Below are 26,933 nucleotides of genomic sequence, written 5' to 3'. Positions count from 1 at the left end.
ACCTTTCTGCCATGTCCCTTTTGTCCTCAAACGGTCTCATTCGTTGGCTTTAATTTTCGGTGCCCTTTGGAGAGGAGCCCTGTGGGCATAGTAGGTTGGCAGTGAATTTGGTTTTGGATTTTGGAGATGTTTCGGATGTACAGACCCTCCTAAGAAACCCTGGTTGCATAGTGGTTATGACTTGGGCTGCCGACACAAGGTCAGCAGTTTGAAACATCCTTCGACTCCTGCCGAGAGTCACAGGGGCACTTCTATGCTGCCCTGTGGGGTCACTCGCTGTGAGTTCGCATCGACTGGATGACAGTGAAGCTAAACTCTCCCAGAATATGGGCTCATCCTGTGCAGGAAGCCGATTACCTGGTTGGTTGGTTTTTTTCCCTCTCAAGGAGTGGCTTGGTGGGTTAGAACTGTTGACCATTCAGTGAGCAGACTAGCCACCTTACTGGACTCTTACTTGGCTCGGGGCCATCACTTAGCTCCCCCAGCAGGGCCCCAGGCTCTAGGGGCTCAGCCACCTTTCCAGGAGGGTCTCTCTTAGGGACCACGAGTTTGGAGCAGGGTTTTGTTCGCTGGGCTCGGAGGTGCGTGAATTATGTGCCATGCACTGTGGCTCCGCCTTCCAGCTGCACAGCTGCCCCCACAGCTCCTCTGAACAGAAACCAACCTGGGTGCTGGGGCCTGCCGGACGTCCCACCAAAGCCCAAGGGGACCTTTCTCACCCAGTCACTGCCTTTTCCCCCACTGTGAGATCCTACCAGTGTCTTCGGGCGCTCACGAGTGGGAAGACAAGCAGGTCTTGGCAAAGCGACTGGCTGCAGAGCCTTGTGGGGGCAGCCTGGGCACTCTGATGCCGGCCTGCCTGGCCCGCCCAGCTGCAAGACTGTGCCTCCATTTTCTCCTTTGTAGGGTGGGGGTGGTAAGAACCACACCAGAACATTATGTTTGTGGAAATCGACGCACTTACTGCTTATAAAACTTTGGGAGCTGTGTCCTGTTGGTCCTCATGTAGATTATGAATCTTAGCAACCCTGAAGGACAAAGCAAAACTGCCCCATGGGGCTCCCAAGGCTGGAATCTACCAAAGCGGACAGCCTCATTTCTCTGCTGGAAGTGGCTGGTGGGTGTGAACAGCCGACCTTTTTGCCTCCAGGGCTCCTAGAGCAGTACCCAACACCTGGTACATTTATAACTATTTAAAAAACCAAACCAGACTCACTGCCCTTGAGTCAATGCTGACTCATGGAGGAGCCCTTTGGACAGGGTAGAACTGCACCCGTGGGTTTCTGAGACGGCAACTCTTCTCGGGAGCAGAATGCCTCGTCTTTCTCCCACGGAGCGGCCAGTGGTTTATAAGTGTTAACTATTATTGATTACTAGCGCCTAGCAATTGAATGGGAAGAGAGATTGATTTAAAAACAAACAAACAAACAAACAAGGATTGTACATGCAAAACTGAAGATCTTAAAATGTTTTAAAGCTCCTAGGAGAGTTTTAAAAATTGTTGGTCCCTCTGACTCCACCCCCCCTCCCCACACACACACCTCCCACTCCCCGTTGGGGAAATGTTTAACAGTTGAACTTCATGACAGTAAAACATCAACAGCTGCACGAAATGGAAACTGATAAACGGGCTCACAAGCAATCTCTTGCTAGCCAGGGAGATCTCAAAGCAGCTAGAAAAGGAGGATTCACGTGTTTTCCACCTCCGTGCCCAGACTGGCTTTCTTGCATAATAATTCATTTAAAGTGGAAGCGAAGGAGGGGGAGGGGAAAGGATCTGAGTGGCCTCAAGCCCTGTGAGGGGGTAGGGGTGGCTTCCAGGGGGGCAGCTGGGAAATGTTGGGTTTGTGTGTTTGTTTTGCTTGGTTGTTAGCTCAGAAGCAAACCTGGGATCTTTTGAGGGAGGTGTCCGGTATTGAAACGGGCCCTGGTGCCGTGGTGGGCGCACGTTGGGCACGTCTCGGAAACCCACAGGGTTGGGTCTGTGCGGTCCTATAAGGTCTGTAGGAATCAGAACTAACTCAATGCGGTGAGTTTGCTTCCGTCACTGAACTGCTTGGTGGCGCCGTGGTGACCTGTTGGGCTGTCAACCCCGAGGTCAAAGCGACCAGCCACTCCTTGGGAGAAAAACGACTTTCTACCGACGTCAAGAGTTACAACCTTGGAAACCCACAGGGGCAGTTCTACTCCGTCTTTACAGGGTCACCATGAGCGACCATGAGACTAGACCTGATGGCCGTGAGTTTGGCCTGCCTTACCTTTAAAGTGGACGGGGCTGGCTGGGAAAACACTCTTTCTGGACGGATCCCCAAGGTAAACAGAGCAGGGCAATAGCTGACCCCACGTGAGGGAGGGTGATCCTCAGGTGGTACCAGGTGAAGCCCACCTCTGCCCAGGCTCATCAGAGCAGTAGACGGTGACTTGGTTCAGAGCGAGACACCACGAAGTGAGTGGAGTTTGCAGATAACAGCCCTTCTGTTACCTCTCGGACGGACACCAATCCAGACAGCCAGAAGGCTTCCTCCAACTTGAGCAACTGAAGTCTTGGGAAAACCCAAAGCAGTATTTCTGGGGAAGGGGAGGCTATTTCTGGGCCGGCAGGGTGTGAGCAGGAGAAGCCTAGAGAAAGGGTGGGTGGGGCAGAAGGTGGGCGAAAGGTTTGGGGGAGCATTCTTCAGCCCAGGAGGACATGCAACCAGAATTCTTTTTAACCCTTGGTGTGCTTTCGAAGCTCTTCCGGGAGAGGGTCAGTGGGAAAGACCCTTTGTCGTGTGAAAAAAGATTGCAGGCATTTGGTGGAAGGAGATGGTCGGAGAGATGAGCCCCCAGGAGTCCTGGTTTTGATGGCAATATGCTCACCTGAGGGACCACACCCTGATCACCCCAGGGGTTCCTTAGCTGGGTCCCCTCACCCCCCTGGGCCACTGCCTCCTGTGGACCTTTGCTTCTCAGTGTGTCAAAGACTGGCCCTGGGAGAGCTTAGCAGGGAGCGTGAGGGCTGAGAATCCCCGCCTTCACGCAGGAGTCCCAGCTCACCCCCCACCATTTATCCGTGGGCCCTGCGTGTGGCTGTGAGGCTGCACAGGCCACGGCAGGGTTCCCATCTAAGACGGACAAAGAAGAAAGGCTGGATGATCTCCTTCCAACCATCAGCCTTTGTAAACCCCACGCATCTCGGCGGTCTTACCTGCCTGGGACGATGAGGGTGGGACGGTGCCTGTTCCATTGTGCAGGGGCCTCCATGATGGGCCTGGGGGGTGGGGGACACCATAGGCCAACGTAGTGGAGCTCATGTGTTTGTGCGTCGTAACACTTTCTGTTTAAATGACAGCTAGCGGGGAAACTTAATGCTCTTCTCCACCCTCCTCACCCCCCACCCCCGAAATAACGTGTTAAACGAGGGAAAGAGGGAGCGAATGTCTGCACACACAGTGAACCCCAAGATGCGTTACCCCATCACTGTGGCTACCCAAGGGTCCACCTGTTGTTTCAATACAGTGAACAGCCCGGCATGGCGTGGTTTGTTATTGAGAAGAACGCCAGGCGTGTTGGAATGATTTCAGACCCAGGATGAATCCTCAAGGCCAGAGTCTCCCTTCTGTGCCGGCTGGCCGGAGACAGTTGTGGGTCTGCAGACTGTTTCTAGGACAGCAGCTCCTTCCGCCTGGCTGCCTTTGTTTAGTTTAAGCCGCGACCTGCGAGTGGGACTGAGGAGCCTGGCCGGCGGTGCCCGGAGTCCAGCCCAGAAGGCAGAGTGAGGGAGGTGGCCAGGGAAGGAACGTTTGGCCGGTGTGTGCTGTGTGGGCAGGAAGCAGCCTGTCTGGACGGAGATAGCGGAGAGCAGATTTAATAGCCAGGAACTGAAGAGTCGATTCAGGGAAGCGTCGGGTCCATTTGGTGAGAGATGGGCTCCGGCGGGCTTGCTTCCCTCACTGAGAAGGGTGGGAGTGTCCTAAGTCCTTCATCTCCCATCGCCAGTGTGGGGAGATGACCCCCTCCACCCCTCGAATGCCATCCGCTTCCTTTAGTGCACCAGCAGCGGGTGTCTCAGGTCCAGGTGGTCTCCCCGCCTGGCTGGGATGTGGGGTATCTGAGCAGGTCAGAGTTGAATACGGGTGTTGGTCATCAGAGAAGCCAACTTGCTGTGAAGGCACATTTTTTTTATTAAGTGTTCCCCAAAAAGAATGTTCTCTCTGCAGCAGCATCTCATATTAATAATTTATTTGTAAGACTTCCTATTGGTCCTTTGAAAATGAGAGAGTCCATAGAAGTTCTGCTGGTTTCTTACTGAAAAGTGCCTTTTCTCCTGGTTTCAAACTGTTCTTCATATAGAAACTTGTCTCTAGTTTGAGGCAGGCGGGGTGGGGGTGTCAGAAAGGGGACTGTGGGCTCTGGGAGGGGTCACTGAAGGAAAGGGAGAGGGTATCTGGTGTGTGTGTGGGGGAGTCTGTTGTGAGCCGAGGACCCTGCTAGGCGCCTCTTTGCATCTTAGGGTATCCCGAGAGTCAGGGGGTTACCTTCATCCTACACCCAAGAATTTTGCCCTGCGTTCTGAAGTTCGAACTGGCCCCGTGGGGTTTGAGCCCTGTGGGCCAGTCCAGGGGTAGTCTATGACACTAGGAAAGGGCCTGACTGTTGACTGAGGGGTGTCTGGGCCCCCACTTCCTTCTGCAGGCAAGTAGCCAAGCTGCTCATTGGAGTCCCCCAGCCCCTTGCTCCTCTGCATGTGCCAAGAGCTTTTTAAGTGTCTGGAACAAAGGGGGGACAGTAAAGGTGCTTTCTGCTCCCATCAACAATCACGGTCTCCGAATGCACAGGGGCAGTTCCGCCCTGCCCTGCCAGGTCGCTGGGGTGATGAGAGTTGTGTAAAAGGAATGTTGTCCTTCACTCTCCACACCAGGGCCCTTCAGCCATCGGATGTTAGGTTCCGAGAGTCGATTGGGAAATCCTAGCCAGTCAAACCGGCCCAGAGGGTTTTCCTGGCTGTCATCCTTTCTTTAAAAACAAAAACATCTTATTGTAAGTTGGGGAAGGTTGACGAGCAAGTCCATTTTCCATTCAGGAGCACAGCAGACAGGTTTTGTTTCATCTCATTGATCGCCATCCCCACAAGGTTGCACCATTTCTCCCTCCTGTCTCCATGCCCATCCTCTCTTCTTCCCTAACTCTTCTGAACTTTGTTCTGGGCAAATGCTGCCCTTTTGATCTTAAGTGGTTGATGAGGCTAAGCAGTTTCCCCCCAGTGGGCAATCCTGCCCTCTGGGGCAGGGCGAGGTGCTGGAAAAACACATGGGGGTTGAAAAAGCTCTTGAAACTTATCTTGTATGCTGGGCTGCTTACATAAGATTTTAATTGCCAGGGGGCTGCTGAGTAATTTTCACCCCCTGAAACAGGGGGGTGGCTGCTGTGTTTTTAGTGGGTTCCAACCCACAGCGGCCCCGTGTACAACACAATGAGATACCACCTGGCCCGTGCTGGCCTCACGGTGGTTCCTGTTCCAGAGCCCATGGCTGCTTCCCCTGTCGGTCCAGCTTGTCTTAGGGACGGCAGGCCGGAAATATTTGTCTCCACTATATTGTCTCTCTCTAAAGGGTGACTTCCCCCCTTACAGACGCTCTCTAGTTTGGCTGCAAACTGAGCCATGGGGGTGAGTTCATTTCCAGACCTGAAGGGTGACTAAGGGCAAGAGTCTCGGGGTTCCACCAGTCTCTCTCCAACCAGTAAGGCTGTTCTCTTTCATGCTTTTGAGTTTTGTTACACACACACACACACACACACACACATACACACGAAGTGACAAGTCTCCTTATCGCTCTGAGGAACCCCTCGGGCAAGCCGGCAGTCTGAATCTCCCAGCGTTGCTGTGTAAGAAAGATGAGACTGTCTGCTCCCATGAAAATTGAGGGCCATGGAAACCCTGGAGTAGATGCTGTGACTGGGTGGGAGGGGTAGGGTTTTGGAGCTCTGAGCCTCGGTTTTCCCCATCTGTCAAATGGAGGGCATGGCGGTTCCCCCTCCGAGGTTGCCAGGAGGACCAGACGGAGTGAGCTGTGCTAAGTACCGAACGCTGAACCCTGGGCCTCGAATGCTAGTGGTGGGTGATGCCCCAGTGAGCTTGCAGGTGGGTTTGTGCAGGGCGGTGTTGGGTACCAACCACATCACCAGTCTGACCTGTCTTCCACAGACATGCACGATGGGGACGGCAGTGCCAGCAGCAGCCACCAGAACCTCAAAAGCACCACCACGTGGGCCTCCTCCCTGGAGAATCTGCTGGAAGACCCAGAAGGCGTGAAAAGATTTAGGGTTTGCCGTTTTCCTTGTTGATGGGGACTGATGTAAAACGCCAAGGCTGAGCTGAGTTACAGGCAGCGGATGGGTGGGTGCGTGTGTGTGTAGGGGTGGTGAGTGGTATGTCCACAGGCCAACTCTTAACACCGTCTGTCAGGAGCCCTGGTGGCTGGTGTAGTCAGTTGCGAACCCCAAGGTCAACAGTTTAAAACCACCAGCCACTGCAAGGGAGAAAAATGAGGCTTTCTACTCCTGTAAAGAGCTAGTCTCAGAAACCCACAGGGGCAGCTCTACCCTGGCCTCTAGGTTGCTATGAGTCGGCATTGACTCCGTGGCAGTGAGTTAGTCTCGGACACCACACGGGCAGCTTTGCTCTGTGCTGTAGGGTTGATGTGAGTCAGAAGGACCTATAGGATCCTTCCTTGTCCGTCAGTCTTCCTAAAGAGTCCCAGCCCTGGGGCCGTTTGACTTGAAGGCTAGCTTGCTCCCTCTCTCACATGCGCTCTCTCTCCGCTCCCCAGGAAGCAAGGCTGGATAGCAGCCCTGGGCCAGGCTGAGAGGGAGAGAGGGAGCGAAGGCTTCCTGTCTGTAACTGTTTAGCCCAGAGGAAGCCCCAGGTAGTCCCTGGAGGGACCACATGTGAATTTCAAGAACGTCTTGAACCTGCTTGTGTGCTGCCAACCTCTGTCTTTGAACTTGGGTCAGGCCAGGATAAATAGCCGTGCCCAGGAAAGTGCTTGTGGGCAGGATGAGGGACCTTTATGGGATCTGGGATCTGGAGCCAGACACCTGGAGGCTGTGGGGGCATGCAGGGAAGGAGAGCCGCCTCCCAGCCCCTGCCCAGAGAACACATACCTTCGGCCTTCCGGCCAGCCATTTCATCCTGAAGATTTTAAAGAAATGCTGTGGTTTTTGTTTTTCCTCCTGTTAAAAAAAGAAATGAGCCTCGATTTTTCAAGGAATGTGCTTTGTTTAAACACTGTCTACAGGAACTAATAGATCTTCCGCTGTAATTTCCTCTGTAGTAATTTATTGGCCTGTTGGAATTGCTGTAATAGATTCTGATTCTTGCTCCACTTTCACCCCTCCCAAGAAGTCAAACACACCTGGAACTCTGGCGCTAACATTAAACATACACTTTGTTTCACTGGGTGAGGCTTTTAAAAGGTAATGGAATCACGCTCACTGGCTACACTTTGCCAAATCAGTTCTCAAAGGGACATGCATTTAAGCAACAACAACAATTTAAAAAAATTAAACTGGGATGTGGGTGAAAGTTTACAGAGCGAATGGAATTTCCATTCAATAGGTGGTACACATTGTATTTTGTGATCTTGCCGGCAGTCCTTACAATGTAGCGACCCTCTCCTGCTTCCACCCTCTGTGAACTGTTTCCACTTGTGGTTCTCTTCTCCTGCCCTTTTGATCTCACGTGGTTGGTGGCTTTACGGAGGTGGGCCTCCCTGGGGTTACTGGTCACCGTGTGGGGGAGGAGCCCTGCTGACATCGGGGTTACCCGTGGGTCTGTCAACTGCAAGGTGAGCTAAAGCAGGAGCAGCCCCTCCAAGAGAGAGCCGGGGCTCCTGACTCCTGTGAAGAGAGACAGGGTTGGAAACCCACAGGGGCTCGGTCTTGTAGGGTTGCTATGAGTCAGTACCAACTGGATGGCAGTGAGTTTGGTTTGGTTTCTCATCTGGCCAACAGGTGAGCCAGGAGGGTGAGTTCAGTGACAGCTTGAAGGGTGTCTTAGGGCCGTACATAGTCTTGGTGATCAAGTAAGATGGTACAATACAGGCATCTTACTGTGTGATTGTTTTTCTCCCCCTTTTTGTCCACAGGAGTTTTTAAAAAAGGAGTTCAGCGAAGAAAATGTCTTGTTTTGGCTAGCATGCGAAGATTTTAAGAAAACACAGGATAAGAAACAGGTATCGCTGTCCTTGATTTGTCTGGGTGTCTGCTGTCGGCGCCCGAGCCTCACAGTGGCCGTTCCAGGATCTTGTGGACCCGCCTGAAGAAAGCAAGTTCATGTTGGGTTTGGAAGGAATATTACCCTCAGGCTAGATGGCGCTTATGCTAATCAAGTCATTATTTTAAAAAGAGTGGATGAGTGCATTTTCATTTTATTTTAATTTTTTGAGTCCATTTTTAATGGAAGGACTCAAGGGGACAGGTACTTAAAGGCAAAAAGAACGATTCATGCCTTCTCGGGGTGGTTTCCTCCAGAGCCGGCCTGTGGGCTCTTCGTGTGGAGGAAGGCGAACGCTGAGCGGGCATCTCGCGGCAGGTGCATTGTCAGTTATTCACTCCCTGTTTACCGAGCGCCCGGCTCTGGCCCCTCTGTGTGGCAGTTTCTGACTGTTCCCTGGAGGAGAGGCTGTCAGATTCCCATGGCCGCTGGACCCTGAGCCTTTGAAGCTGGGGTGAGACGGAGAGAAAGCAGCTGCTACTTGAGAGTACTGACAAGACACAGATCTGTGTGTGTCTAAGAGGCTAGCTGGCAGCGGAAAGCCGATAGGGACCAGGGGAGTGGTGCGAATGAAGAGAGGCTTCTGGGGTGTGGGTATAGGGTGATGGGGACTGTAGCTATTGTTTACCTAGTTGGGCATTGTCTGCCAGCTCACCTGGGTCCTCACTCGCCCACTCTCTTTCCCAGAACCCCGGGGGAGGAGGGGCTTTCTCTCTAAGGCACTGGTATTGGTCCCCCATCTTCAGCCTAGGACTGCCTGTTTCATCAAGGAAGCTGGGCACTTGGATTCTATGTGGGCCTCTCTGGTCTGTAATATGGGGAGTAACCCCTGGGGGCATAACTGAAATGGTGAGCAGTTCAAAACCACCATCCGCTCCATGGGAGAAAGATGAGGCTTTCTTTCTTTAAAAAAAAATCATTTTATTGGGGGCTCACACAACTCTTAACACAATCCATCCATCCATCCATTGTGTCAAGCACATTCGTACATTTGTTGGGAGATGAGGCTTTCTATCTCTGTACAGAGTCACAGCCTGGGAAACCCACAGGGGCAGTTCTACCCCATGGGCCGCTGTGAGTCAGAATCGACTCGCTGGCAGTGAGATTGTTGGAGCTTGGAGCATGGGGTGTGTGGCTGCCAGGTTTGAGGCTGCGTGCAGCATCACCAGCAGCAGGGCCATTGGGTGGCACTCAAAAGCTCTGTGATGGGCGTGTAGATGCTCGGCCCCAGATGGGCAGCTGGGCCTCCTTCGACTGCCTTCTGCCTGTTGGTAGACTCCCCTTAGCCTGAGGTTCCTGGTGGGCTCATCACTGGCCGTGGCTCGTGGCTTCCACTTCCTTCTGGATCCTTCTCCTCGCCTGAGCCGCCTGGAGGGAGAACAACTCAGGACAAGTGTGAGAGCAGAGGGGGGACCTGTTTCGGAAAGCCGAGACGTGGGCTGCTGCCCTTGGGGCAGTAGCTCTTCATCCCCGGACCCAGAATCCACATCATTGAAGCCTTTTGCTGTGCAGCTGATAGGGAGGCCCTCGTGGCACTGATGCTGGCTGCTAAAGGCAAGTTCTGAGGTTCAGGTTCGCCCAGAGGCACCTCACAAGAACGACTTGGTTATCAATGTTTGACCATTCAAAACCCTCTGGAGCCCACACCTGGGGTCACCAGGAGTTGGAGACCACTTGATGGCCATGGACTCTTCCAGCCTTATGCTTCCTGCTCTCGACTCAGTGTCAGCAGATGACTGGGTGCTCACTGCTCCGTCCTGTCCTCGGAGCTGCAGCCACGGGAAGGCCCTGAGCTTGACCCACGCCGCCTCTGAAGCCACACAGAATGCTGAGGCCCAGGGAGAAGAAATGTGCCCCCTGCTCTCCCCTCCTGCCTCTTGGGCAGCATTGGGCTCGAACTGGCACCCGGCCCCTCACCAGTCCCTTCTGCACCAGTCCTTCAGGCTCCTGCTGGAGATGCTGCAGGGGCCAGCAGCCCCCTCTCTGGGGAACCTGCCTTTGGAGGGGAAGCTGGGGAGAAGGGACAGGGAGTGGGGTATGCGCAGAAATGGGAAGTGTGGGGCCGTGGGAGCAGCAGTGTGGGAGGCCCTACGGAAGTGGCTTTCAAGCTGGACCAGCGGTGGGTGGGCGTGGGGAAGTGCTCCTGGAAGGGACCGCCATGTGCAGAGGCCTGGGGAGAGAGCGAGGGGGTGGGGTTTGAGGGGCAGCTGGCTGAGAGAGGGTCAGAGCTAGTGGACGCAGGCCGCTGAAGAATTGCAATGGGGTTGTGTGTATGGGCGGGGGATGAAACCTTTGGATTTGCTTCCCCAGACCCTGTTGCACCTCTCTGTCTGCATCCCCCATGCAGAGCCACGATGGTCAGATGCCTTCTCTGTTTCCTCCCACCCCAAGACCTCTCTTTCCCCTTGGCTGCTGTTCAGCCAGCACCCAGCTCACAGCGAGCCCAGGCAGAACAGAACACGAAGCACTGCCCAGTCCTGCACCACCCCGTGCTTGGTTGCACATGGGACGGGTCGGACCCATCGAGTTTTCACTTGGTTGATTTTTGGAAAGAGGTTGCCAGGCCTTTCTTCCTAGTTGGTCAGCTCTGCTGAATCCCACCCAGCACCACAGTGACAGCCAGGGGGAGCCTGTGTGTGAGGTGCACGGCTGGGCCTCTGACCTGGGCCTTGAGGCCGGAAGGCGAGACCTTTGCCCCTCCGTGAACGGCACTCACCAGATTCTAGCGCCTGTGCCATTTGCTTCTTGTCCTCTGCGTTGCCCCCTTCATCACATTGGCTCCAGGAGGCTGGAGCATCTCGTCTGTCTGCCCCCAGCCAGGGCCTGGCAAACACGTCCTCAGTTCCTTCTGAGGACAGATGCGTCCTCAGTGCTACCCCGACCAGGTGTAGGAGCTGGCTTCCCCGTCTACCTTGGGGTGCAGCTACACTTTCCAGTTCTTTCTGTTAGGGTTCCTGAAGAGAACCCTTGGGGACAGGTGCTAGTGGAACACCTGCGTGTCCAGCTACATGCCCTGCTCTGTGCCCGGCGTATGGAACAGTGTGGGCACTGCATCCACAGGAGGGAGGTCAAGACTTTGACTGGCGGGGGGGGGGTGACCCCTCCCTTTCCTCCATGCCTGCGTCTTCACTGAGTGGTCAGCTTTTAGAGCAGTCTCCCCCGCCCCTCTCTGCCATTTCCTGAGAGTTGAATACTCGTCTGTGAAGGGCCTTTCCCCATGAGGCGGCATGTGAGAGCTGTCTAGTCTCCCACACAAAGCGGCTCTTATGTGCCACAGGCCTCCACCAGAGCTCCTAGTGGGTCCCCGCTCTGGCCTCTCCCAGAGCTGTTCGTCCGAGAATGACTCAGGATGTGCCCAGAGCTGGTGCTGGACTGGAGGGGACACAGCCCCTTACAGATCTGTAAGAACCACAATGGGCCGGGGGTAGGGGAATGATGTGTGGCGCTTGGCTTTTAGTAATCAACTTGATCTAGTACTGACACGCATAATAGCCTGTACTTTCTGGGGTCCACAAAGAAGCCCTGAGGGTGAAGTGGGTTACTTGTCAGGCTGCTCACTGCCAGGTCAGCAGTTCGAACCTGCCAGCTGCTCTGGGGGAGACAGAGGAGGCTTTCTGCGCCTGTGAAGAGCTACAGTCTCTGCCTGTCCTGAGTCAGAACTGACCTAATGGCAGTGGGTTTGGTTTTTCAGTGAAGAGAACGTTAAGATCAGACCGACAAGGAGTACAGAGTGCAGACTGCTGGGAGAGTTCATGCAGGTTGAGAGAGCGTACAAAAATGTTGATCGGAGAACGCACGCACACACACACACACGCTTCGCTCACAATGAAAAGTAAAAAAGGAAATCTGGACAGTCTTGGAAACGCCGTGTGAGGGCCCCGTGAGTTGGAACGGACAGGTGACAGGGAGGCAGGTGTTTGGCTTGGTCCAGTGTTCGCAGGGCCATTTGAGGGGCCTCTGTGGTTATCATGGGCATCCCTGAGTGGTGCACAAGAAGGCCTGGTGGCGCAGTGGTTAAGCTCAAGGTTGTTAGCCCAGAGGTCGGCGGTTTGAACCGCCCTGGTTGCTCTAAGGGAGAAAGATGCGGCAGTCTGCTTGGCAACAATGTGCAAGCCTGGAATCCCCTGGGAGAGCTCCTCTGTCCTGTAGGGTCACTGTGAGCAGGAATCGAGGTGCCAGCAGTACGTTTGGGATCTGGTTTCAGGTGGTGTGCATAGCGCACTCAGCGACGACTCAAAAGATTGGAGTATTCACACCACTCAGGCCTTGTGTCCCACTGAAGAGGGGCCGCCGGGGGCGGGGCTGGCTTGAGAGCAGCAAACAGAGCATCCAAGCAAAGTAGCAGCAAACCAGCAAGAACAATGGGCGATGCTTGCTTGCTCTCGCACCTTGTCCCGGGGACTGCTCCAGGTGCGTTTGCAGGTGTTACTGAATTTCCTCAACCACCCTACAAGATGGGTACGATTGCTATAGGCACACCCATTTTTATTTTCGTTGTTGGCTTTAAAGGGCAAATTTATTTTCTTGTTATTCAGGAGGCTAGAAGCCTGGACTCCCCATGTGACTTCAGGGGGATGACCTTTGTCTATTTCAGCTTCTGTAGCCAGCAGGGCTTGGGGCTCCTCGGCCTGGAGGTAATCTGCCTCCTGCAGCGCCCTCAGAAGGCCACTCCCCTGTGTGTCTCTGTCCGCTCTGGTCTCACGACTCAGAAGCGAGTAAGTTTAGAAGCCACTTTATTCACATGTGACCTCATTAACAAAGCAAAATTTTGTTCTCAGACTGATCACGTTCGCAGGTCCAGGGGCCAGGATTCCGATACATTTTTGCATGCACGTGTGTAACATAAGTAGGTTATCTCAGACACACGTAAAAACTAGACAGTGAGTAAGGAAGACGAAAGAAGAATTGATAGCCTTGAGTTGTGGTATTGACAGAGGATATTGAAAGTGCCACGCACTGCCAAAAAAACAAACCTGTCTTGGAAGAAGTATGGCTAGAATGCTGCCTGGAGGTGGGGTCACAAAACTTCATCTCACGGACGTTGGGCATTGTCTCAGGAGGGGCCAGTCATCATGCTTGGTAAGGTGAAGATCAGTTAAAGAGGAAGACTCGCGATGAGATGGAGTGACATTATGGCTGCAACAGTAGGTGCAACCGCTGTGTGTTCCCTTGTACATGGGGTGGCTGTGCGTGGGAATACACTGAATGGAACCAAGAAAATTCCGGGAAAATGCTGGTGGATTAGCCCATGGTGTTTTGTTACTACTCATATACCCATTGGATGGATGAGACCTCCGAGGCCCACGGAGGGTCAAGGTCAAGGTGAATGCAGGAGTTGGGTCTCATCTCGGTTACTTTCCACTCTGTGAGCTACATCTCCAGGTGCTGAGGTCCTAGGTGTGACCTCTTGACTTCCTTTTACTGAGCTGGGGGTGGGGCAGAGGGGCTTTCTTAAACCTCACCTGCTGTATTTTTTGATTCGACCGCATCTATTTCATTTTCTGCTGAGCCAAAAAAGATACTACAGTTGCCTTTTTCCTCCCTGGATCGCCTTGTTGGTACCAGGCAGCCCCAAGTTTAGGTAGTAGAATCACCTGATGTCATTCCCCTGAGCCAGCGATGCCCTCGGCCTGGTTGATAACCCTCTTTCTGGGTGCAGCTTTGGGCCTTTTCCCTTCTCTAAGGAACCTGCCTGGTAGCAAGTCTGTTAAGGGTTTAGCTGCCAAATGAAAGGTTGGTGACTTGAACCTGTGTGGAGTAAGGATGAAGCTGTCTGTTTCTGTAAGTAGTTCTGCTCTGTCCCCCAGGGTCGCTGTGCATCTGCTTCTGTAAGTAGTTCTGATCTGTCGCCCAGGGTCGCTGTGCGTCGGTAGTGAGTTTGGTTTCTAGGGAGTCAGGTATCCTGTGCCCAGCTCCTGTTTCAGGATCTGGTTCTCTTTTCTCCCAATTCAGCCCCTCATTTTCGGGGAGCATGGCAGCAGGAGTTCCCGAGAAGGGGGGTATGGCAGGCAGGCAGTTGAAAGCCTTGTTGAATGCGAATGAACCCCCCCCCCCCACCCCCTTCCTTGATTTCTGGGTTGGAATGAACTTCACTAAGAATTTGGAGCCATTGTGCCCCGTCTTCCACTTTCGTGGGGACTCAGCCATCAACTCTGTAAACTCCTTGGTTTTGTTTTCCGTTGCCTCCTTTCTCTCGGAAGAGTGCCGCGCTGTTTCGCATCGCCCTTGCTCTACACTGGTGCGTGCCAGGGACTTCGCAGGGAGGGGCCGGCTCGTCCTGTGGGCACTGGGAGCAGCCTCTGCATCTGGGAGCACCCAGTCCGGGAAGCTTTCATCTTCTGTGGCCTCCTCTCCATCCAGCACTGCCGCCTCACCCCACCCCACCCCCACGAGCCTTCCACAGTGTTTGCCTTTTCTCCCATTTTTCATCTTTGGGTTCTTTCTTCTGCGCTCCTGGAAACTACTTTACCTGGAAGCCCTTGCCAGGTTGCTAGTTGGCTTTTTTTTCCCCTCCTCGTAGGTCACACGCCTGATATCAGGGGCCAGGTAGGAGCCATCTGATGGGAGCCATGTGCACCTTGTGACCCCTTCCCCCCTCTCTTCTAGAACCTTTCTGCATGGAAGCAAACTCCAGTCTCCAGGGGCAGGAGGTGAAGGAGGATGGGAGGAGGTGGATTGGCACCTGAACACTTAGGTGGGGGTATTGGCACCTGGCTGCCCTCTGCAACCATTCCTTCTGGGCTCCGTGACTCCCTGACTTCCTGCTATTTTGGGGTGCTGGGAAGACGCCCCAGTGTCAGGGACTCAGGCGACCCCTCCTACCACCCGCCAAATCAGCCCTTTGTTGTTCTTCACCCACTTCCCACCTTCTGAACCAGTTCTCAGAAGGGTCTGCTCCGAACTTCGTCCATAGTTTCCATGTTGTCTCTGCCCCTGGCATTCGTAAAGCCAGGTGACCCTTGGCTTTTTGTATGGGCCCTCCTCTGGGCCATTGCCCCTCTCTGGGCAGTGACAGGAGTGGAGGAGGGGACCCTGGCTTCAGCAGTTTCTTGGGAATAAGGAGGGGGCTGCATGTCCCTCCTTTGTGTTAGAGTTGAGGTGTCAGGGGGGAACATCTGAGCCCACATTTTTAGAAATCACTTGAGGTCACCGGCCCGGAAGAGTGTGCCTGTTGCCTCTGATGGTCACGCGCTCAGTGACCTGCCAGAGATTAGTGGCTCACACCCAGCAGGACACTTTGGAAATGAGGCTTTGCCTGGACACTCCTGAGGGTGACTCTGCTCTGCACATGTGGGGTCACCTGGGGTTCCCCTGAGGATGGCCAATATTGACACTGCCCCATGTCTGCTGCAAGAGGACCATGCTGGGCTGACATCTCTGGAGAAGGAGAGCCCCACTTACCCCAACTTCTCTGGACTGGACAGAGGGATGGCGGTGGGGGGGGGGTGTTGGGGGATGGTAAGGGGCAGCCCACCCTGTGGGAAGTGGAAGGAGGTGGCAGCTTCCTGAAAGAAGGATTGAGCAAAGCCAGGCTGCTGAGCTGTAAGGGGGAGGGGCAGCTGGTGGGTGGCAGCGGAGGAGGGGTCCAGAGTGAGTAGATGGAGGGAGAGACCCAGAGCCCCCACTTCCTGAGCCGCTGGGGGTGATGAGGCCATTTGATTGAGTGCTCGGAGTAAACAGACACCATGTCTGGCTTTCCAGGTGGGCAGAGTGGCAGCGTGCTTCTTGGAAGGGGGCCTCAGCCGACAGGAGCCACACTGCCCGGCTTTGGGCTGTTGGTGGCTCTGCCTTTCTGAGGTCTCGGGGGAGCTGTAGGTCTGGGTCTCTGACTCTTCGTGGCCCCGGGTTTGGAGGGGGAGTGTCCAGAGGACACTTGTTCTCAGGGCAACAACTGGTGCCCAGGGCAGGGACCCATCCAGACGAGGCAGTGGCCAGGGTAGGCCTGTAGGACCAGAGACGAGAAGGCCCCACAGCGAGTCCTTGGTGGGGGCTCTACCCCGGGCTGGGTGTTTCGTTCCTGCCTACCCAGCAGCTAGAATCCAGGGGATGGGAACTATTTGGAGAAGCTACCAAAATAGCTGGCCAGTCCTGGTTCTTCCCTTTCTTGTGAAGTATCGCTGTGGACACCCGGCTGTCCCGTGACCGGCTGTGGTCGGCAGCTCTGGGTCCCCTTCTCAGTCACGCTTCCTGTCTCTGCACAGATAAGCTCTGCCACCACAGGGCCCGTTCCCCAGCCAGGGTTGGGGCTGAGCTGGTGACACTTTGGGGGACACACACACTCCTACCCATTCACCCTGGGAGACTCAAGAGGGCCTGGTGGGCCTGATGCCAGAGGTGGGGGCCTGCCCTCGACTCTGGCTCCTCCCACCTGTCCTCCAAACACCGGGACTGCCAGGTTGACCCTGACTCATGGTGACCCCATGTGTGTCACAGGAGAAAGAGGCTCCACAGGGTTTTCTTTTCTTTCTCTTAAAAACAAAAACCCACAACATTTTGCTATGAATGGGCTGAAGGTTTACAAAGTTTCCATTCAGCAGTTCACACACATTTCGTTGATACTCTATTACAATCCCCCTGGACATACCGTCAGTATCCGACTTCTTCCTTTGTTTCTGGTTTTGGCTCCTCCTTCCCTAACCCTCTGGACTTTGCTCCTGGATAGATGTGCTCTTTTGATGGTTTTTAACAGGGAGGCGAGTTCAGTCCTGGACCTGAAGGGTGACTACGAACCATAGTCTGGGGGGTCCCACCTGTCTACCTGGTCAGAAAGCCTGGCCTGTCTTATCATTTTGAGTTCGGTTCCACGTTTTTCTCTCCTTCTAGCTAGGCTCTCCTAAGGCGATCCCTTTCAGAGCTGTTGGCAGTGGTAGCCGGGGACCATCTAGTCTGATGTCCAGTTTGTGGAGGCAGAGGCTCTGTAGAGGGATTCCAATGGAAGGAGCTGCACGGTCCTCCCTTCCAAGGTGCCTCTGGGAGGACTGGCATCTCCCAAGTTTTTAAGTAGCAGCTAAGTACCTTAATTACCTGCATCACCCAGGGATCCCAAGCTACTCACTAGTCCAGCGGTTCTCAACCTGTGGGTTGCGACCCCTTTGGGGGTTGAACAACCCTTTTACAGGGGTTGCCTAAGACCATCAGAAAAACACACAAATATTTCACAATATATAATTACATATTGTTTTTGTGATTAATCACTATGCTTTAATTATGTTTAATGATGTTCAACTTGTAACCATGAAAGTACATCCTGCATAGCAGATATTTACATGACGATTCATAGCAGTAGCAAAATTACGGTGATAAAGTAGCAACAAAAATAATTTTATGGTTGGGGGGCGGTCACCACCACCACATGAACTGTTTTAAAGGGTCGTGGCCTGAGGAAGATTGAGAGCCACCGCTAGTCCTTTCAGAACCACCTAAGATAGGCTGGATTGACAAGGTCACACGTGAGAGTGCATGTCTCCCTGTCCATGAATGTGTGTCTAAGACGAGAAAAAGCCTAACTCAACCCGCCTTCAAAGATCCATGCAGAGTTTGCTGATTTAAAAATGTGATTTTTTAAAAACATTTTCTTTTCAGTTAATTACAAATGCATTTAATGTTCACATGTCCAACACAGGGTTGAGAGGAAAATACATTCAAAGCCTATGCATCGTGGTGGAAGTCCTCCCCGCACACTAGCACAGAAGACAGGCTGGGTTTACTGCTTTCCACAGCTCATGGCAGAGGCGCAAATGAAAGTCAGGAGATGCAAATTGGTGGGTGAGCAGCTCTGCTTGCTGAGGCCCTTCCTTTTATTTCTTTGTCGTGAAAAACCCCCGGATTATCACTGTTTTGAGGTTCTCATCACACCAAGTGGGTTGGGTTTTACCTTCTGAAATTCTGCTTTCATGAAGTCCCTTTGAAACAGGAAGTGGTTTCCCAAAAATGTTCCTTCCTAACGGTGGGGGCTGGGTGAGGCCCGCGGTGCTTCTTGGAACGGGGCCTCTGGGGCCTCGGTGAGAGGCAGGCAGCTCTGAAGGGCTGGGTCTTGCGGCCCCCCGTCTCTGGCATAGCCTTCTTTCTCTGGGGAGGTCTCTGCGTTTTTGAGCGTGGCACACTAGCGATCGGTTCAAATTGATCATAAGTAACAGCTGCCCTCTTGGGCGTGGGCGGTGATCCCCACCTGGGCCTGCCCCTGCAGGCGTTGGCCGAGGCTGGCTTTCTTGGGTGAACAGGAGGTAGATTTGGGGTTCTTGGGGACCTTTGTTGGTGAGCTTCCAGAACAACTATAACACCACCCCAAAAGAACTGCTTTCCCTCAGCTTCCTAGCATCCGGCCTTGAAACTTTCTGCCTGCTTCCATATGGTCAGGTCAGCAGCTTCTCAGTGCCTGGGATTGCTCGGCTTGGGCTTTCTGCCGCACACCTTCCTGTGCTCCAGACAAACCATCACTCTGCGCCTCAGAAGCAATCGGTGCTGCTTCCGCTGTAGAGTAAGGTCACGGGCTTAGAGAAACAGCCCCCATCTTTGCTGCGGGAGCAGCGGGGGAGGGGTGTGTGTGTGTGTGTGTGTGTGTGTGTGTGTGTGTGTATGTAAGTGCCCAGGAAAGTTTCCCTCTCTAAAGGAAAAGAGGATTTGGAGGGAGGTCCTGGAGGATCAGGCCAGGCCTCTGCAGCCCTGCCGATGAGCACATTGTTTCTGCAAAGCACTCACCCAGAAGTGGCGTCCCCTTCCATCAGAGTGTTGCTGATGGAATCAGAAGCATGCCGGCGTGCTTTCAGCCTTTTTGATTCTGTTTCTAAGACTTAAAAGTCGTCTAGAACCTCTAGGAGCCGGCTTCCCAGCAGGACTATGCTTAGGGACTCCAGGGACGGGCAGCAGTGCTCAGTCCATTGCTTGGATGTAGTCATTGTTATTGGGCTGGTGTTGGCTGCCTTGAGTTGGGTCTACCTCCTGGTGCCCTTTGTAGAACACAAGGGACCGTAGCCCTGTCTTGTACCCGCTGCCCGATGGTCGCCACGTGTGAGCCCCTTGTTACAGCCACAGTTTCATTCCACCCACTGTGGGCCTTCCCAACCCTCCGCCGTATCAGTCACCAGGCTCTTTCCCAGGAATGGGTCTTTCCGGATGCCATGTCAAAGGGCAGCCAGGTACAGCCTGTTTTCCAGGGAGCCCTCTGATGGCCGTCATCATGGCATATATTCGATATGCGTCATCACCACGAGAATTCTCGGGTCTTCCTTACCCGTTGTCCAGCTCCCATGTGCATGTGAAGTGATTGGAAAGACCACGGCGTGAGTCAGGTGCACCTGAGCCTGCAAAGTGCCCTCTTCGCTTTGAGAGCGTCGAGCCTGTTTTCCCAGCGCAGTGCGCTCTTTGCTTCCTGACTGCTGCTTCTGTGGGCACTGGCTGTGGGTTCAAGTAGGATGAGTCCCTCACAGCATGTTGGAGTAGGCACCGGAGATGCCACCATCTCCTCTTGTTGCCTGGAAAAGAAACTTCGGTTCTAGAAGGCTGGCAGGCCACACGGTGTGGAGGGACAAGTGCGTCTCATCTGCGGGGAATTGAGTGGCAACACACGACTCTGGGGCTCCCAGCCCCACATCTCACTGCAGCCCCATCCACGTTCTTCTCCTCCGTGTCAGGGAAACAGCACAACAGGCCTGTGGCTCTTTGCTGGGTGTTAAGAGGTTTAAGGAAGTCAGGCTGTGACTGCAAGGCACCTAGCATGTGTCTGGGACATAGTAGGTGCTTACTAGCTGGTAGGGATGTATGTGCATGGTTTAACTTGTTCACATTTGTGTGTGTGTGTGTGTGAAAATATTGTTAGGTCCTGTGGAGTTGGTACTGACCCCACATGCAATGGAATGATGCACTGCTTATGTCTGCGCCCATCGTGGCAGCCCCTGTGTCGCTCCATCAGCAGTCCTCAGAGGGACCCCCGGGATCGGAGCTGTAGGGGCTTCCAGCTCTTCAGCTCTCCGAGGAGGTCCTTGGCAGCGGCGCAGCAAACCAGCAGGCTGAGGGCGGTGAGGTACACGCTGCTGTGCGCACCACTGTGAAACGTGCGGTGCTGTGCCACTGAGTGCACTTATGACGATGTGCAGCAGTCCCAGGGCTTTGCCACCCAAGGAAAGCTCTTGCCCATTAAGTGGTCTCTCCCACTGCTCCACCCCCAGCCCTCAGCAACCACCAACCCACTTTCTGTGTTGGGGGATTTCCTATAAGTGGACCCACGCAATCTCTGGCCCTTCGTGATTGGCTTCTTTCAGTTAGCACCATGTGTTCGAGGCCCCAGGCTGTAGCCTGCATCAGAACTTTGTTCCTTTTGATGGCTGCGTGATATTCCCATGAGTCCTGAGCTGGGAGACGTTTTCTAAGGATTATCCTGAATGTTCACGGGGCAGTGATTCTTTCTCTTGTCAGTCCCCAGGGTTTGTGACTGGCGATGAGGTTACAGGTGCATGAAGGTGGAAGCGGGTGGAGGCAGGACTCAGGGAGCTGTCAAAGAGAGAGCTTAGTTGGGCTGCAGGGCTGGCTGCTCTCTGGTCCGGCAGCCCCCGCCTGCCTCCCCACTCCCCCGCCTGGCCTGTGGGGGCACATTGGGCTCAGCCAGGAAGGCTGTGCTCCCACATAACAAACGGGCTCCCTGTGTCTCCTCCAGATGCAGGACAAAGCCAAGGAGATCTACATGACCTTCCTGTCCAGTAAAGCCTCATCCCAGGTTAACGTGGAGGGCCAGTCTCGGCTCAATGAGAAGATTCTGGAAGAACCACACCCTCTGATGTTCCAGAAGCTGCAGGACCAGGTAACCCAGCTGCCTCACCTGTGCCTTGATTAGAAAACCTGTGTTTATCCTGGGCCTTGAAGAATTCACTGAAATGCCAGGTGGTAGACTTCTGGAAGCCAGCACTTCCAATCCTGGCAGGGGCACTGAGTGAATCCAGGGAAGAGTCTGGCAGGCAGTGGGATCTGGATTTGACTTAAAGGAGTTTCCAGTGTTTGCTCTTGGGCCTCACACAGTGGGTCAGCAGCTAGATGAGAAGGCCTGGGGACACCGTGGGTTAATCATTGGGCTGCTAATCACAAGGTCAGTGGTTCAAACTCGCTAGCTGCTCCTTAGGAGAAAGATGAGGCTGTCTGCCCCTGTAAACATTTACAGTCTCGGAAACTGGAACGCACAGTCTGTTTGACTCAACAGGGCCACCCGGAGTCGGAATTAACTCCATGCAGTGGGTTGGCTTCTGTTTCCATAGAGATCACAGCCTTGGAAACAGCTGGGTAACTCTTGTCCTATAGGATCACTGAGTTAGAGTGAACATGATGGTAGTGGATTTGGTTTGGGGAGGGGATGGGGCAGTGCTATTTGAAGAGTCCCCAGGTGACCAGACAGTTATGTATATACTTGTGTATAAGCCAAGTTTTCAGCACATTTTTAATGCAGTTTTTATGGTAAAATTAGGTGCCTCAGCTGATACTAGGTTTGGCTTATACTTGAGTATATACGGTAAATATTCAGCTACTGACTCGAAGACTGGAGGTTTGGATCTACTCAGAGGTGCCTTTGAAGGAAGTCCTGGCGATCTCTTTTCCCCAAACCAGCCATTGGAAGCCCGATGCAGCACAGCCGGCTCTGCCCCCATGGAGGGGCCATGTGTCGGGATTGAGTCCATGGGGGCGGGGGTGGTGATGGTGGTGGGAGGCCTTTATGAGGACGCAGCACGTGGTAGCTGTTTGCAGGGAAGAATCTGGACAGCAAACCGGAGAACTCCGAGTCTTGGCACAAATGTCCACATGAGTCACGACTTCCAGCGGCCCAGTACCGTGAGCTAGTTCCCGGCATGGCCCCCAGGCCATGGTGCAGAGGGTGGCCGTGGGCCACATGTCCACACAGGAAGGCAGGAAATCCTGGGCCTTCATTTCCTGGAGAGTTTTTCTTAGAGGACTGCTAGTCCTCACAAGCAAAGGGGTGACGCTGCCCCCAAGGCTGAGCTGCTTGCCGGGAGCTTCAGAGGGGTGTGCATGTTACACCCGTCTTACAAAACCCAGACCTCTGCTGTCGATGTGTCGATTCTGACCCGGACTGACCCTTTTAGGACAGAGTCGAGCAGCCTGTAGGATTCCTAAGGCAACCTCATTATGGAAACAAAGTGCCACTTTTTCGCCCGGGGATTAGCTGATGGGTTGAATACTCTGACCTTTAGGGCGAGCACGTACCCACTGCCCCCCACCAGGGCTCCTGACTCTGTTCTTGTGGTTAGGGGACAGTAGGTCAGTTCCAGCCCATAGTGACCCTATGCCCAACAGAACAAAACGCTGCCTGGTCCTGTGCCATCCTCACATTTGTGACTGTGCCGGACCCCATTGTTGCAGCCACTGTGACAGTCCATCCCCTTCCGCACACTCTTGACCAAGCACGATGTCCTTCTCCAGGGACTGGTCCCTTATTCTTAGGGAGCGCTACACAGAAACGTGTCATCAAATAGGCACAGACACAAGTCAGAGCTCCACTGACCATGACCTTGTCGAGGCTACACACTCCTACCTGTTACTCTGGTGGAGACCAGAGTTTTAATTTAGTCCACAAACTTGAGCGGGGTCCCAGAACCATCCGGAAGGCTCGCTGAAACAGAGTGAACCCCCGAACTCGTGGGCAGAGGGTTTGGGTTGGTGCCACGTCCCCAGGTGGTGCTGAGGCTGAGCCCCACGCAGGGTCACCGAGTGGAGCAGACTGGATGGCAGTAGGAGGACTGGGTGTGTGCTCAGAACTCACACCTGCCTGGATGCAGGAGGCCCCTCGCTGTCGGCCTCAGGGAAGAAGCGTGTATAGAGGGAGGGGACACAGAGACACAGCGAGAGGGCACACGCCACAGGGATTGTGCAGGAAACACGAGGCCGAAGGAGCTTGGCGTGGGGTGGAAGGCGGGTCGAGGGGCTTGTGGACTTGGTGGTTCTGGTTCGGTGTGAAGGGTGCCGAGGACCAGATTGATGGAGGGAGAAGGGAATGGCAATGCACAGCAAGGAGGGGGCGGCTTACAGTCACCCACCCACCCCAAGGAAGGGGCCTTAAAGAACAGAGCTGTGTTTTCTCACAGGTCTGGAGGATAATCACCTAGATTAAGTTGGTTGGTCCCTTCCTGGTGGTTCCCTTCAGCTTCCCCTGGCTTTCTGGTGTTTCTTAGCTTGTAGGTACTCCTCCTATGATGTGTGTGTGTGTGTGTGTGTGTGTGTGTGTGTGTCTGGCTCCCCCCAAAAAACCAAACTCATTGCCATCAAGTCAATTCCGACTCATCGTGACCTTAGAGGGCAGGGTAGAACTGTATGCATAAGAGAGAACTTTATATCAAGAAGTCACGATGCATCAATAAAACATCCCAGCCCAGTCCAGATGAAGCCCACGTGTCTGATACTAGCCATAAATTCCTCTTTAGACTCATGTACTGAGGCTGAAGCAGGAAGATCACAGGCCAGTGGGTAGAAAGTCTTGTGGATCCAATGGTGGTGGTTGCAGCTCCAGGGCTCTGGCTGCTGTCAGCATGACTCCATGTGACTTGGAAGATGGCTCCATGTGACTTGTCAATAGGAAGGTATAGCAGGGAGAGTGGCCTCTTTGGATGGCAGAATGGAGAGAAGTTCCCAGAATCCTCATGAGAAGGCCACGCCCACCCAGAGGCATCATTGGCTATGACCTGATTGATAGGCTACATTCCATCCCTTCACTCATCACACCCTCAAGTTGACTCGAGATGATGTAATGACCATGACGGTATCACAGTGGGTTAAGCATTGAGCAGCTAAGTAAAAGGTCACTGGTTCAAAACCACTAGCAGCTCCCTAGGGGAAAAAGCTATGCGGATCTGCTTCTGTAAAGATTTTTTGCCTTGGAAACCCCAGGAGGCAGTTCAACCCTGTCCGGTGGGGTCACTGTGAATCCAGACTGGAATAGGCTTGAGGGTGGTGGGCTTCATCCTGTGTTACGTGGTCTGGAGGGATGTGGTTAGGGAACACCTAAAGTTTACAGCCTCCTGTGGGGTTAACTGAGAAGACTCCACTCCCAAAGGGATGACGGCCGAAGGTATTGGCGTGAGGATTCCAAACATAGTAATTTTTTAGGTGTGGGGGTTGCAGTTCAGTCCCTAGCAGTGATGTCAGGTCCTCCAGCTAATGTGCCAGAGCCAGTTTTCTGGATCCTTCCAGGTTTCCGCTTGCCCTCCAGAGCCCACCCTGCCCTCTGGCCCCATAGCAGCTAGCTCAGTGATTCTCAACCTGTGGGTTACGACGACCCTTTCACAGGGGTTTCCCGATTTATAACAGTGGCAAAATGACAGAGTCACCACGATATGAGGAACTATCTGAAAGGGTCATGGTATTGGGAAAGTTGAGAACCACTGAGCTAGCTCTTAGTGCCCGCCCGTGAGGACAGGCCAAGGCTGAGGATCCTGGGAGGCCTGAGCTGGGAAGGCAGCCTGCTCAGCCCGGACCTGATAAAGCCATTCAGCCTCCGGCCGAGCCAAAGCTGCCGACCAGGCGCTTTTTTTGGTTTTACTTTTTTTTTCTCAAGTTCTGTGAAATGTCAGCCTCACTGTCCCCCGCTCAGGAAAACGGGGCTTCCTCGGGGCCCATGTGTGGGTGAGGAGAACCACAGCTGTCACAACTGTGGAGATCATGGGTTTGGTCAGCTACCAGCGAGGCCGCTCAGCGGCTGAAGGCTCAGAAGGTCGGCCTTCCTATCGGTTGTTCATCCAGATTCGAGCCGCCCCTGCCGACTGGGTCTTCCTTTGCCTTTCCACCCCACAAAGACTGGGACCAGAGTCTGCGTTTTCACAAGCTCCCCGGGTGTAGACGGAGACCGAGTTGGAAGCCTCTCGGGACACCGCAGATGAGGATGTGCTGGAGGGCTGAGGCTCCTGGGGTGGTCACAGGTGATCTGAAGTGGAAAGCGGGAGGGGACAGAGAAATGATTCGAAACACACAGAAGAACCACAGTGCAGTAAGCGGAGTCCCCGAGGTGGGCCCACAGCCCCATGCACCACACTATGAGTGTCCCCGGGCTGTAGAAGGGTGACCCATTGTGGGGGCCTGGTGGTCCCAAGTCACCAAGCAGAAGTGACCCGACCATAGCCCTAGGAACGTGTCAAGAATGTGCTGTACTTTTTGACTTGAGCCGTTTGGGCGGTGTACATGACTACTGTGTGTTAGATACCTGTCGGGCAGCCGGTCCTCTCTCTGGTGGTTGGGTGCTACAGCTGCAGCCCAGGGGCGTGCTGGCCATGCCAACTCTAGCCTGGAGCCAGAGGCTGCTTGTCACCGACAGACTTGCACTGTGGAACGCAGGAAGGAGGGCAGGCCCGCTGAGGACGTGTTGGTTTCTTTGAGAAATTGCAATTCCTTCTTTTTTTTTAAGTTGGGAATTTATTCTGGGTCAGGCATCACCAGACTAAGTTCTTTTGGAGAATGTCCACCTTATTTTCAGGTCCCGGGGGGCACGAGATGAGGCCTGGTGGCTCGGCAGTTAGGCACTCAGCTGCCAAGTGCAAGGTCGGTGGTTTGAAGCCCCCAGTAGGTGAGCAGAGGCCTGGCCTCGGGCTTCTGTGATGACTGCAGCCGAGAAACACAGTGGGGCAGTTGGACTCTGTCCTGTGAAGCTGGGCCCTGTCAGTTTGGGGTTGGGGTTAGGCTCAGGTGTGCAGTGCCCACCTAAAGGCTCTGACCCACCGCGGTGCCCCTAGCGATCTGCCTTCGTTTAGATGCCAGCCCCAAGCTCCGTGGGGGCAGTTCTGTTTGGTCACGGTGGTGGGGACCTATCCTTCAGAATCAACTCAAGGGCTGCCACCCCCACCCCCACCCCCATGATGGGCTCAGAATGCACCTTGAGACTGCTCTTGTGCTGTTACTGTGCTGGGACCTGGGGCTTCCAGCCTGGTCAGAGAGGTGAATGGTAAACAGTCCAGCAGAGGAAGAAGACGGGTCCGAAGGAGCCCGACTCAGAGTCGGAGAAGGCCCTGCTGTGGGCCCGGAGGTCAGAGAGGGCTCCCTGGGACTGAGTGACCTAGGGAAGTGAGGGGACACCTGTGGGCAGTACCTTCCAGGGAGAGGCACATGCGAAGGCCTGTTTTGGGGAGCGAGTGTGGCTGGGAGGGAGGGTGTTGGAGTTAAGAGGGAGGGAGTGGCCGGGTCAGGCCCGGAGGCTGCCGCCTTGAGTTTAGTTTTGGGGATTTTGAGCAGTGGCTATTTATAGAACATGCCAGTTGGGCTAATAAGGTTTGGTTTGATTTGCCTGGAGGCTGGGGGACTGACTGGGCCCCAGCTCTGGTGGATGACCTGGCCGGGCAGAGAAAGTCAGCGGCACACTCTGTGGCCTGCTGACGGGGCACGGAAGTCTCTGCCTCTGGGTTGGATTCGTGTCCCGATCACGGTGGGTTAGCGTGGCACCTGACGTCCATGCAGGCAGGTCCTGTTTCTGAGTACTGCTTCTGTGCCCTCCTATGGAAACAGGCAAACACAGGCTGCCTCCCGCCCCGAGCTGTGCCCGGATGTCAGACCGCCGCTCCTGCATAACCACAGACTGCACTTCCTTACACCTGACTCCTTCCTTCCTTCCTTCTTCAAGGACATTGGGATTGAGTAGCCTGGAGAGCCTGGGCGAGGAGGCCTGGTGGGGCAGAGCCTGGAACCCCCAGCCGCTCCCCTGGGA

The 26,933-nt window shown here is 54.2% G+C and overlaps 1 protein-coding gene across 2 annotated transcripts in view; it reads left to right on the top strand.

The window, feature by feature from the left end:
• RGS10 (regulator of G protein signaling 10) overlaps window positions 1-26,933 on the top strand; it is a 46,664-nt gene that overhangs the window by 8,191 nt on the left and 11,540 nt on the right. The window contains exons 1-4 of one of the 2 annotated variants that reach the window (XM_075533662.1): window positions 3,822-3,897; window positions 6,185-6,303; window positions 8,127-8,213; window positions 20,904-21,047. In XM_075533662.1, coding sequence (XP_075389777.1) covers window positions 6,187-6,303; window positions 8,127-8,213; window positions 20,904-21,047 — 348 coding nt within the window. In that variant the 5' untranslated portion in view covers window positions 3,822-3,897; window positions 6,185-6,186. Of the gene's footprint in view, window positions 1-3,821; window positions 3,898-6,184; window positions 6,304-8,126; window positions 8,214-20,903; window positions 21,048-26,933 lie in introns of those variants that run through there. The other variant, XM_075533661.1, reaches the window with a different exon arrangement.

The sequence above is a fragment of the Tenrec ecaudatus genome, chromosome 16 (genome assembly GCF_050624435.1).
Source record: "Tenrec ecaudatus isolate mTenEca1 chromosome 16, mTenEca1.hap1, whole genome shotgun sequence".
Lineage (NCBI taxonomy): Eukaryota > Metazoa > Chordata > Mammalia > Afrosoricida > Tenrecidae > Tenrec > Tenrec ecaudatus.
The sequence above is the reverse complement of the archived record's forward strand: the minus strand, read 5'-3'. Positions and strand labels throughout refer to the sequence as shown.